At 45.0% G+C, this 12,742-nt stretch overlaps 1 protein-coding gene across 2 annotated transcripts; it reads left to right on the forward strand.

Annotated features, from left to right (window-relative positions):
• The first annotated feature begins 309 nt into the window (after positions 1-309).
• Positions 310-11,572, forward strand: plppr3b (phospholipid phosphatase related 3b). Of its 2 annotated transcripts, XM_077024747.1 has the most exons (8): positions 310-684; positions 2,304-2,407; positions 2,687-2,872; positions 3,338-3,467; positions 7,099-7,294; positions 7,496-7,553; positions 7,983-8,156; positions 8,735-11,572. In XM_077024747.1, exons 2-8 carry the CDS (start codon positions 2,327-2,329, stop codon positions 10,001-10,003), a joined length of 2,094 nt encoding a protein of 697 aa, XP_076880862.1. In that variant the 5' UTR covers positions 310-684; positions 2,304-2,326; the 3' UTR covers positions 10,004-11,572. The 2 variants fall into 2 exon arrangements, with proteins under 2 accessions (XP_076880862.1, XP_076880863.1); XM_077024748.1 differs by lacking the exon at positions 2,304-2,407.
• The last annotated feature ends 1,170 nt before the right edge of the window (positions 11,573-12,742 follow it).

Below are 12,742 nucleotides of genomic sequence, written 5' to 3' on the forward strand. Positions count from 1 at the left end.
GTCTATAATCGAAAAAACATTAATATCCCCCTAACCCGCGCACATCTACCGCTTTACCCCTGCCTGTCTTCAAGTATTTACATTACAGTGGCCCTGTTTCTAGTCATTTCTAATCTAGTAACAACTAATATGCATAGGAACAGTTTCTAGATTTTCCTATTGGGAATTATATTTACAAAAATTATATGAAGCTGAATATGATATATAATAAACAGAATTGAGCTCATGTAACTATATATTGTATATATATTTTGTAGCGCAGCGTTTAAACCCGTCGTGATTCCGGTTGAGGGGAGAAACCGCTATTTTACACATCGCCCACACACATTCATTTTCCTGTTCATTATCACCGTTATCTGAGTCCTTGGACATTTATTTGGAAAATAGCGGCTCTAAACTACGGATTAAACTCCGGTATTGGGATATAGGCTCCTTCGAGGGACCTCGGTTAACTATATTATTCACTTTAAAAACCCCCCGCGATTGGCGCCTCTTCAGTAGCGCGCGGAGGGCGGCAGCAGCTACACCGCCGCGTGACCGGGCTGCAACGTGAGCAGAAAGAGGAATGTACATGCCAAGCTGAACCCACTAAGGACAGATTATTGTATGGTTTAGATACCTGGGAAAAAAACATCACAGAGGATCTCTGTATTAAAAATTGGAAATAGATTTTTCTCATATTAGGTGAGTGAAAATGTATTCCTACCTGTATAGACTGCAAAACGAAGGCAATTGGAATGATGGTGTGAGGTGTTGTCGCAGTGAGGTTACAGTGAACAATCTGTGAAGCGCGCATTTATAGTTTTTGACAACAGTATTACTTAATCGCATATTGCTTGTTTAGACCATTTATTCGGATTATTTCGAATTGTCTTTTGTCGTGCATTAATTCTTCATTATTATCCATTATTACTTTCAGGTTGTCTCATCACTGTGTTTTTATTGCTTGTGTGTGCGTTTAATCAATCATCTGTCATCAATCAGTCTTGTCAAAAGTGGACTGCTGTGTTACTGATGGATTGCGGTAATAACATGCAACGGAATGCGGATTTTCTCACGTTCACAGATCACTGAATGTGTGATGGACACCCGAGTGCTATTATTAAGATAAGAATAAATCCGAGAATCACTCTGTCCGTTCGTTTGTCCATCCATCCGTCCGTCCGTGTATCCATCCATCCATCCATCCATCCATCCATCCATCCATCCATCCACCCATCTCCATTATCTTTACAAAAATTCATTTAAAGCACAGAGATCCAAATTTTAACAGGACATTTCTGTCCCTACCAGTAATGTAGACTAAGAAGGTAGACAAAATTAAATGAGCCTAAATGACACACGCAGTGTTATCCAGTTGGATTGTTCTGAACTGCATGAACTACCTGAACATCACCTTTGCACAGGGTCCATTTTAAGACCATTTTATTTTAGGAGATCCTTAACTGAAGAGTGGCTCCTACTGACAGCAGAGCAGTTCTAATTTAATTGCTCTTTATCGGCAGCTCCGCAGTGTCATGCTGCACGTGTGATGGCAAAGATCAGCCTGATTGAGGAGTAACCCAGTGCCTAACACCCATGCACCCTCTCAAACACACACACACACACACACACACACACACACACACACACACACACACACACACACACACACACACACACACACACACACACACACACACTCACACACACACACACACACACACACACACACACACAAACTCAGACAGCTCTGAATGCCATTTCATTGCCTGGAAGGCATTTGTGCATTCTCAAGATAAACAGAGCCTGTCTTCATGGGAAAACAAGCATCCTGTTAAGTTCAGCCAAGCTTCGTTTGCTCTCTACTTGAAAGTCGAGTGCATGTCTTTGGGCCAAGGAGCTCATTTAGGCACTAGTGGTCCAGCTGAGGGAGCAGCCAATTGTTCTGTCGCAACATGCAATAGCAGAAATGCTGCCTGATTCTGGTCTTCTTGCCTTCCACTTCCAGAATTACAAGGAAATGAAGGAATGACCCATACACCTTTCCACAGGCAAACAGGGTGTATATCTCTGTGGATTCCTGTCAACAAGTCTTCAACAAGATCATTGTTTTTATTTTTTCCTCATTTAACAGAGGGGGAGCATCTGGAAAGGGTTCTGTCATTGGTCCTTTCACCCATATGTTTCTGTAAGAGATTTTACAGGATAATTCTGCCCATTGAAATGGAGAACTATGGGGATTTAGCTGCCTGAGTCTCTTTGAGAAGATGTGACCTCACGTCAGCTTGCAGAACATTAACCATTAACCAATGCTTCTTCAGGGGAGCGTTTGAGAGAAGCCATAATGATGCCCACACGAGAAAAGCTCAGGAAGAAACCCCCCAAAGACAGCTTAACACTATTACCCTGCTTCTATTTTGTAGAGGTGAGCTCTTATTGTGTTCTGCTGCTGTGAACTGTTTAATGATATGTCATTAGTCATTTTTCTCCTTCCAATAACACTGTGGTTTGGCAGCAGCTCTTTGGTGGTCATTTCAAGACAAAGCACTGCATTGCGAAACAATTTGGGACCTGGCCAGGAAGACGCTGCCAGACTTGTACAGTTGCATTAAGGGAGAGTAACTCCAGTGTCCAGGTCACTACACTGTAACGGCATGGCCGTGAGCACCTCCGTGGAAACATCTCTCTCTCTCCTCAATCGCAGCTGCCCATCGTGGCCTCGTCCATGGTGTCCCTGTACTTTCTGGAGCTGACCGACGTGCTGCAGCCCGCGCAGGTGGGCTTCCGTTGCCACGACCGCGCCCTCAGCATGCCCTACGTGGAGAGCGGTGAGGAGCTCATCCCTCTGCTGATGCTCCTCAGCCTGGCTTTCGCTGGGCCAGCCGCATCCGTGAGTGCTCGCCGCCACGTGCCAAAAACACACCCCACCAGCAGAGGGAGCTGTGTGACGTGCTGTTCCGTGCATTAACCAAGGAAGATATGCTACAATTTGGACAACCTTAGCCAAAATATAACAAGAGAGCTCCCGCAAGCATCTTAGCACTCCAAACCATTGATTCAAAAGTTCCAGGAGCATTGTTAGGTCCACAAATTGTTAGATCCAAGTTAGAGATGTCAGAATATTTAGATTTCTGTCAGAAAGTTTAGCTTTCTTTTGGGGCATATTTGTCAAAGGTCTGCATTCCTATTCAAACCGATTTCTTGGACATGTGCCAAATCCGGGCTTGTGTGTGTAAGCCCTGACATGCTGTGTGTGAGGCCTGTTAAATCACAGACTATAAGAAAGAGCCCTGTGAAGCATCAAATGGCTCGGGCCCATTGTCCGAGTGATTGTCTGGCGCTGTCTCCTGTGTAGATCATGATTGGAGAGGGTATCGTGTACTGCATGCAGTCCAGGCTGAAGATACGTCCTGGGAATGAGGGCAGTATCAATGCCGGGGGCTGTAACTTCAACTCTTTCCTGCGCAGAACTGTGCGCTTTGTTGGTAAGCAGCCCCGCCTGCTTCTTCTTTTGTTTCTTGTTAATTCCTGTATTTATTCATAAATACACCATGATGTATGTGGCCAGTTTACAGTATTGTATCATATTGACAACACACAACTCATTATTGTGGCTTTTATAGCTCGTGGGATGTTGCTGTGAGACTTATATACATCACTGCTTATATACATCACTTATATACATTTTATATTTTCAAATTTTGAGATTGGTCTAAAAATATTACATCAAGCCATGATATCCTGCTTTATAGCACCAATGGGAATTATGAATAATGAATCTGGTTCTAATAGCCGGGACTTTTTTTTTTTACACAGGAACACATTCAGTACATACGTTGAATGCAACAGTAAGCAGTCTAAGTTAGTGGCCACAGTTAGTGATACAGGCCACAGTTAGTGCTATCGTGTGTTGTTGACAGCACAATTATGTTGAAGCCCTTTTTTCAAGCCAATGTTGCGTTTATTTGGCAGTGTGTGTTGGGACAGTGTGTGCTGACTCATTATCATATTGAAATGTAAATTCATTCCTGAGGGTTGAGCATCCTCTCATGTGGATAGAGACTTTTAAATCTAGGACTAATTAATCTTCCTTTCCCTACAGCATGATTATACCACCCCAAATCACTTGTATAAGCCTAGTATATAACTTAAAAATGATCATAAAATGATGTCAATTAAGGACTTGGCCACAACTGGAACATTCTATGTCCATTTTATGGCTGGTGTGATGGGAAGAACTGATTAAAGCTGCAATATGCAAGTGTGGGGATTTGAGCATCCATGGTGGAAATTGGTCAATGAAAACAACTCTCAGAAGCAAATGTTTTAAAGTCTGGACTGTTGCTCACCCTTCCCACAACCAGATTAATCTGATGATTGCATGTGCATACTCATATATTGTTTAATACAGAGAATTCAATCAAGGTTAAGTGAATGAAATGTCTTCCGAGGAGGCAACCTATGCTGTTATATCGACTTCTTTGGCATTAGTTGCATGTTGTGAACATGTTTATTATGACGATCATTAATGTGAATTAAGACATTAATGTGACTGACACAGTTACCACATACTAAGCACCTGATTTGTTGTTAGCCATTTTAAGTATCTGGTCTGACGGCTGACACTGTTGCTAGGAGAAGGTACTGCTACTGTAGCTGGCAACCCCAAAATACTGTAGTCTGTGGGTTGTGCCTGTATGTTGTTACCAATAATGAAAGGCATACACTAAACTATCTTGTCCTTTCAAGCAAGAAAAAAAAGCCAACTTCACTCCAGTCTTGAATTCCTGTCTGATTTCACAGTTAGTTCCACACCTGCCTAGCCATGCTAGGTTTATTCCTGTTTGAGCCTCAGCTCTGTCACTCTCTCTCTCCTCTCACGGCTCTCCTGAGTTTGAGGGCACTTTTTTAATTGCCCACGGGTGACGTCACACATGACACAACTGGGGTTGCTGTTTTGAAGTACCCTCCTATGTTCAGTGAGAACTAATTCGGTGCACCTCACCGATTCATACCTGCACTGTAAGCGACACCCCTGCTACTTGGGTATAAAAACTGGACTGGCTTTTTGGATGTGTACCAAAGGCAAATCCCCCCTCCAAACACCACCTGATACCTCTTTCATGTCCATAATTTAGTCTTCAGGGATAGTACAGGGACACCATGTTTAATGTATTTTAGGTATTGTTTCCTCTACTGCATCGTAACTTTGAGATTTTAACCAAAAACATATGTACTGCAGCTTTAATATGGGTGTCATGCAGAAGCACAGACTTTTTCACTGCGGGAGTGAATCTGGCATAAAGCAAGAGGTAAGCGACCACACCAGCTCCTTGGGGCCCAAGGCAACCCAAAGTGGACATAGTGATATCACCTACAGGGTTACGTAGCACCATTACCAGACAAAGAGCACTAGAACATTACTTTAGTTCTTAGCCCACCAGTGACTACTTTGTCAACGCTAACACAATCTCGTATTAGATAGATAGATAGATAGATACATACTTTATTGATCCCGAAGGAAATTTAGCAGCCAGTAGCAGTTACACCAAACAGTTAAGGAGACACACAGCAATTTCACAAAAACGTATATGACATTCACAAACAATACAAAGACTATACAATACAAGTGTACAATTATCCAGTATCCCGACCAGATTGGTAAAACTGGAAAAAAATGTGCAATGACCAGTAGTGCAAATAAATGGCATGTGCTTAGAAGTGTCAAAGTGTCGAAGTATAAAAGTGTAAAAGTGACAAAGTGTCGAAGTGACCATGATGGAGTGTCATCTGTCCCCCTCCCTCTTCCGACTCCACTGGGAGGAGTTGAAGAGTCTAATCGCTCTCGGGACAAATGATTTTCTGAGTCTGTCTGTGGAGCTGCTCTGTGACAGGAACCTGCCACTGAACTTGCTCCTCTGGTCCATAATGATGGTGTGCAGTGGGTGACCATCATCCTCCATGATGGAGAGCAGTTTGCGCATTGATCTCCTCTCCACCACCGTAACCACAGAGTCCAGCTCCACACCAACTACAGACCCTGCACGCCTGACCAGCTTGTCCAATCGCATCTCGTCCCTCTTCTTGATGCTCCCTCCCCAGCACACCACAGCGTAGAAGAGGCAGCTGGACACTACAGTCTGATAGAACATCTGCAGGAGCTTCCTACAGATGTTGAATGACCCCAGCCTCCTCAGAAAGTAGAGCCGGCTCTGCCCCTTTCTGTACAGGAAGTCTGTGTTGGTAGACCAGTCCAGCCTATCATCCAGGTGTAGACCGAGATACCTGTAGGTCTTCACCGTCTCCACATCAACCCCCTCAATAGAGACAGGCTGTGTGGGTGGTCTGGTCCTGCGGAAGTCCACCACCATCTCCTTGGTCTTGGAGGTGTTTAGCAGCAGGTTGTTCCTGTTGCACCATGCTGCAAAGTCACCCACAAGGTGTCTGTACTCCTCCTCCTGTCCTCCTCGTACACAGGCCACAATGGCAGTATCATCCGAAAACTTCTGCATGTGGCACGTCTCAGAGTTGTACTGAAAGTCTGAGGTGTAGAGTGTGAAGAGGAATGGAGAGAGTACAGTCCCCTGTGGAGCTCCTGTGCTGCTGACCACAGTCTCAGATGTACAGTCCTTCAGCCTGACGTACTGAGGTCTGCCAGTGAGGTAGTCGGTGATCCAGGAGACTAGGTGCGGATCCACCTTCATCCTCACCAGCTTGTCTCTTAGTAGGAGGGGCTGTATGGTATTGAAGGCGCTGGAGAAGTCAAAAAACATGACTCTCACAGCACTGCCCCCCCTGTCCAGGTGAGAGTGGGTCCGGTGGAGAAAGTACAGTACGGCATCCTCCACCCCCACTTTTTCTCTATAGGCAAACTGCAGAGGGTCCATTGCATGTTGGACCTTGGGTCTGAGCTGGTGTAGAAGCTCAGTTTTTATTATTTTTTTTATTATTATTTTATTTATTATAATTCAGTTTTATAATACGAAATGTATAATGCACATTTCACGTTTGCATAAATCTGGTTTCACTCACCCTTCACAAATTCGCATCGTTTACACGTGTTCCATTGTTAGCATGTTGCTTCCTCTCTGATTTGCCGCATTATCGTCTCTTCAGGAGTTCATGTGTTCGGGCTTTGTGCCACTGCACTGGTCACCGATGTCATCCAAATCGCCACCGGCTACCACGCACCTTTCTTCCTGACTGTGTGCAAACCCAATTACACCCTCCCTGGGGTGTCCTGTGAGAAGAACCCCTACATCACTAAAGACATTTGCTCCGGCCAGGACCAGCATGCCATCCTATCTGCCAGGTAATCCCAAACTCTGGCAGCCAATCTAGATTAGTGTTTCCCACTGACAAAAATCCTTAACCTAAGTGAAGTTTGAATTGGCTTTATTTTTGCATTTGGTTGTTTAATCTATTCCTCTGTAATCCAGCCTGTTTTTGTTTGTGTTTTTGTTTGTTTCCCCTAATTTTATCTTACTCTGGGCATTTGTTTTCCTTGTGGCAGGAAAACCTTTCCCTCCCAGCATGCAACTCTTTCTTCATTTGCAGCTGTTTATATTTCAGTAAGTCTCTCCCTCTCAGCGTGAATGTGTGTCTGCTGGGTGTGTGAGAAAAGCAAAAGCTGGTTCCCCATTTAGCAAAGCTATTAGTGCGACTAATAAAGGCATTACATTACATTTAATGTAATAAACATTACATTTACTATAGATACTATAGGCCAAAGCATTAAGTACTCTGTTTTTGCACGTACAGTTTTTATAGTTACTCTTTCTTCTAACCATTTAAGAGGAAGCATAATGTTCATATTAACATCTTCATGTTCCAAAGTATCTGACAGGTTGCGGGAAGCGTTGCGTTGTGCGGGAGGTTTAGATGAGCCAGTCACTCCCCGTTTATCAGCCTGCGCGGAGGGAAAAATCAGACTGGCAGGCAATTGATGGCAGTTTGTGCGAGCCGCTCTGCGCCATCTGCTGTGTCCTCCGTTCCTCTAGATGTATTTCAACTCCACCATATCAGACAGCACCAAACTGCTGAAGCCCGTGCTGGTGTTCGCCTTCGCCATCGCCGCCGCCCTGACGGGCCTCACCCAGATCACGCAGTACCGCAGTCACCCCGTCGACGTCTACGTGGGCTTCTGCATTGGCGCTGGCATCGCTGCATACCTGGTGAGCCCCGTGGCTTTCCGTCACCGCGACCCCGAATGAATTCAGCATCGGTTTTACCCCCCCCAAGGGCAGGCAAAGTGACAAACCTCACAGGCAAAGTATATCTCCATTTTCCAAAGTGTCGGATCCAAGCAAAGGGAGTCTGGGCCTGCAGGGACCAGCTTAAATCTTTTTCATATCATTACTTTTTCTCTTCCTCTCTTTGATTCCCTCCTCGAACAAGACTGTCAAACTATGGAAATGCTGTAATTAATGAGGCTCCAAAATCCTTTGTGACCACTCAAATATCTGACAATTTCTCATGGCATTTATCTCTTTATTCCGCTTGCATTGGCCCAAATCAGCAGAACAGGAACACCTGTCTAATCTGAGACAAGCTAGTCAACGCTTTCAGAGTTTGTACACACTTACATTTCCTAGATAAATGAGAAGATAATAGAACTGGCAACAGGAGGTATGAGTTTTGTTAATGTGCATTCACCTGTAGGATAATAACAAAAATGGCACTAATCTATTTCATGTGTTCGTTAGAAGTTGGTGTTCTAAGTCTTACCCGAGTCTGCTCTGATTTGCTGCAGGCGTTCCATGCCGTCGCTAATTTCAGACCAGCAGAGGACACGCCCCCCCTCCCTGCCGCTCCCCCTCCGAAGGATGCTCTGAGAGCTCTGACCCAGCGTGGCCACGACTCAGTCTACAACAAAGGCCACGCCTCTGAGAGCAACGAGGAGATCACGTCACCGGCCTCCCTGGATACGCTGAATCAGCCCTTGCAGAGAGAGAAAGCTTCCTTGGGCAGCCTGAAGAGGGCCAGCGTAGACGTGGAGCTCCTCGCCGCCCGCAGCCCCATGGGTAAAGAGACCATGGTGACTTTCAGTAACACTTTACCACGCGCCACGACTGGGGGCCCCGAGGAGCCGACGAGGCGGCTGGTGACGGTGCCCGTGCCCGTGGACCCCATGCGCTCTCAGCTGCTGGTCTCGGAGTGGAAGCAGAAGTCGATGGAGATGCGCAGTGCCAGCCTGCAGAGTGAGGAGGACAGCAAGGAAGGCTCCGACACGGGCGAGGACACCACCGAGGAGGAGAGCAGCCCCTCGCCGCTCCGTGCTGCGACACCACAGCCTGCCAGGCCGGCCAATCCGCCCACTGGCGCCAGGGCGGTGATGCCTCCGAGGCCACCGGGACAGCCGTCGGTCCCTCCGCCGGTATCGCCCAAAAGTGCCAGCACCCGCGCCAAATGGCTGTCTATCACAGAGAAGAGTGCGGCCAACATTCCCGTCGCCCTCAGGACCGGGAACCAGCCTCGAATTATGCAGGTCATTGCCATGTCCAAGCAGCAGGGCCTCCTGAGTGGGACCCCCAAGTCCTCCGAGGCCTCGTCCTCCTCCGCCGCCTCCTCCGTCACGGGTGCCGAGTCGCCCCCTTATCGTCCTCCGTCAGAGCGCGACAGCTGCTCCAGCATTGTCACGGTGGACGCCCACGCACCACACCATCCTGTGGTCCACATGGTCTCCAACCCTGCAAACCCCTGGGAGTGGAGGGGGTCCTCAAACGGGGGCTCGTCCGGGACGTACGAACTCAACGACCTGAACCGCGAGGGCTCCAGAGGTTACCGTCAGGTCAGGAACAGCTCGCCGTGCTCTTCGACCAGTGAGGCGGACCACGAGTCCCTACACCCCCCTCAGACCCCCCAGCCTCCACAGATCCCCCACCTGGATCACATCGTGGAGGGGCGGAGCCTACGCCGCAAGACCCCCCTGGTGTTCTTAGATCATGAGAGCACTCAGAGCCAAAACGAGCAGGATAACTTCTACAGAAAGCTGAAAAGTGGCCAGCGCTTTAAAGAGTGATGCAGCATTCATCAGGGCTGCGAAGAGCACCAATGGAGATGCTGGGGTCCACATATCTCACTATGCATCACGCAGACTGGAAATCATTTTGTACATTTATTTGGTTTTGATGACTCGGTTTGCTAGTGAGGGGAAATACCTGGGTAGATGTCATTCATCTGCACACTCTAAAGGAAAAATAGAGAATCAGACAACCTGACAAGCACAATGGTCTTCATTGCATCTCTCCAAGACTGGAGTGCAAACCAACACCACCAAAAACCCAACGACTGACATGTATACCTGTGTACTGTATTTATCTCCGATTTTCAGTTAACAACATTATGAAAGGCAGAATGTAAAATGTGGAATTGGCTATTCTGTTATTTCTCTGTTAACACATGATTTTAATTTGTGTGTGCCTATGATGTCAAGTGGATTTCATGTGTGTGTTTTAGTATGGTACTGTTGTAGAATATATTGCCTTTGGGATATTAATACTTTAAGAAGAAACTGAATAGAGTTTGAATTGAACTTCTTCTCATGGAGAGAAATGGATTTCTTTGTTTAAAGAAATGCATCACTCAAAAATGCTAACTCCGCCAAGAGCGGATTAAATATTGTGGCATGATATTTTTTCCAAATGCTAACTTGCTCTTAATACTTTTCATTTATGCTAACAATCTTAGCATCCTTGAGTGACGTACACCTTTAAAGGGGAATACTCACATTCATACACTTCATACATTGATTTTACTAAAGTTGGACCTCACTGGAAAACCTATGGTGTGAATTGGTTGTAGTCTTAAGAATGCTAAAATTCTGTTTTGACTCAATGGTGAGCATGTTTAAAAATAGTGCTTTAGAATGAAACGGAGATTTCCAGAATTACAGAATTTCTGAGATTTCTGTAGATTTTTTCTGATGCAAGTTTTTTGAAATTTTTCCACAGCATTTGGAACAGGACTGAAGAAAGGATCACTGATCCTGAAGTTTCCACATGTAAGAATGAGCTACATTCCCCTATAAAAAGACAGTACCTCTTAATATCAGTTTACATAAAAAAAAAATATCTTTAATGAAGTACGTTTTTATTGTGTTTTGAATTAAGGACTGCATTTTTCTCAGCACTTCTCAGCAAAGCACAGGAAAGTGTCTCAGGTGGCAGGTGATTTATGGTCATAGGTTCTTGTAATAAGACTGGGATAACTATTGAGCCAGGTCGTTTACAGCATTTGCTGTCTACATGTCTCGCCTATTTCAGCCATGTGGGGAAGCCTGTGGCTTGTGCCAATAGACTACTGCATGTTATATAAGTGGTTGTCAAGTTGGAAGTTCAGCTGTGTTACAGTGATGAATTAAAATTTGTTAGCCTATCAGTAACTGTTATTCTATTGTGTGACCAATGCGGAGCACTGAATGTATGACATAGCTTGCTCTGAAGATTCATTGCTAGTCTCAGATCACTGCTTCTGATTGGTCAACCTTATCTGGTGGTGATGATCATCCTAGACATCTTGGAGTACTGATTCAGTCATGCAAAAAAAAAAAAATGCAGTGTAATGCAATAAACGCTACCCTTGTAAATCATGTTGACAGGACAATTACCGTTTGTGTCGTGGTATGAAGATATACACTTGTATGTGGGTACCATTTTTTTTACAGTTTGGGAGCTGTGATTGACATACAAATCAAGAACCCGAGTGCTGATTGAACAACTATGTAAATGTCATGGTTGTTACTTTGTCACAGGGGGGTTTGCCGTGTCTGAATGACAAGTCCGCGAATAACCCCATCCCGGTTCTATTTCGTAACAATCAGTTTGATTGTTGTAATCATTTAAGTGCTCAGTGCAAAGAATTGCAGTCATTTTCATTGCTTTCACAGGGTCCTTGACAAATATACTTGTAAAGTGTTGATTTGCAAAGCCAGTCCTGGGTGTACAGCAGCCTGACGGAGACCAGGGCAATAGCTGCTCGAGGCCAGAACGTGCAGTGCACTCGGCCCAAGAACCCTGACAGAGCCCTGGAATTCAAATTTCCATGACAACAAGACCCCAGAGAATTGCCAACACAAAATACATTTTCACGTTCACAGATTTTGTCCTGTACAAAAGTAGCTTTAATAGCATAGTTATTTTCTCATCAAACCTGACTTCAGTTTCAATGCAGACCACACTTTTTATTAAGACTTCAGTCCAATTTATTTATTTATTTAGCCATTTTTATTTGTGAGGTGATATGGCTATAAGGAGTTGACATGACTACATATCTCATATTTCAACCAATTATATCATAAGCACACACAAAGGAACATTTATGAAATAGAAAAATGTATATTTTTTCTTCGTATATTACAATTCTATCACATTTCCTGCAATTTTATGGACTTAAAAAATGTTTTTCCAAATTAGCAATAATTTTATAAGGAAAATAATTAGACAAATAGATGAATCAAAGACCAAAGCAGGTGGACAGGGAGATGCAGTGAAACAGAGTGGACAGGCAGCTACATGGGACACACATCACACCTCAAGCACAGCAGCAGACCTCACGCCTGCTGCTTAATTATAGACCTACTGTTGCCACGGCAATGGACCAGGTGCTTGTTGTTAAAGATAGATGGTCCCACGCCTTGTGGGCTGTGCTGTGTTCGAAATAGCCTCTACTACATACTACTCGCGTACTGATTGGGCCCCAGATCACTATGCCGTATGCAGTGAGAGGCCAAAGTAAACTTTTCCAGTATGTGAAAGATTCT

Source organism: Brachyhypopomus gauderio, chromosome 12 (genome assembly GCF_052324685.1).
Source record: "Brachyhypopomus gauderio isolate BG-103 chromosome 12, BGAUD_0.2, whole genome shotgun sequence".
NCBI classification, from domain to species: domain Eukaryota; kingdom Metazoa; phylum Chordata; class Actinopteri; order Gymnotiformes; family Hypopomidae; genus Brachyhypopomus; species Brachyhypopomus gauderio.

What these genes read in the sequence shown, in the direction of transcription:
- plppr3b (XM_077024747.1), top strand. Translation starts at nt 2,327, where the DNA reads ATGATGCCCACACGAGAAAAGCTCAGGAAGAAACCCCCCAAAGACAGC. An exon ending in CATGCCATCCTATCTGCCAG is followed by an intron (nt 7,295 to 7,495) that starts GTAATCCCAAAC and finishes TCCTTGTGGCAG; the next exon opens with GAAAACCTTTCCCTCCCAGC. An exon ending in TTGCAGCTGTTTATATTTCA is followed by an intron (nt 7,554 to 7,982) that starts GTAAGTCTCTCC and finishes CCGTTCCTCTAG; the next exon opens with ATGTATTTCAACTCCACCAT.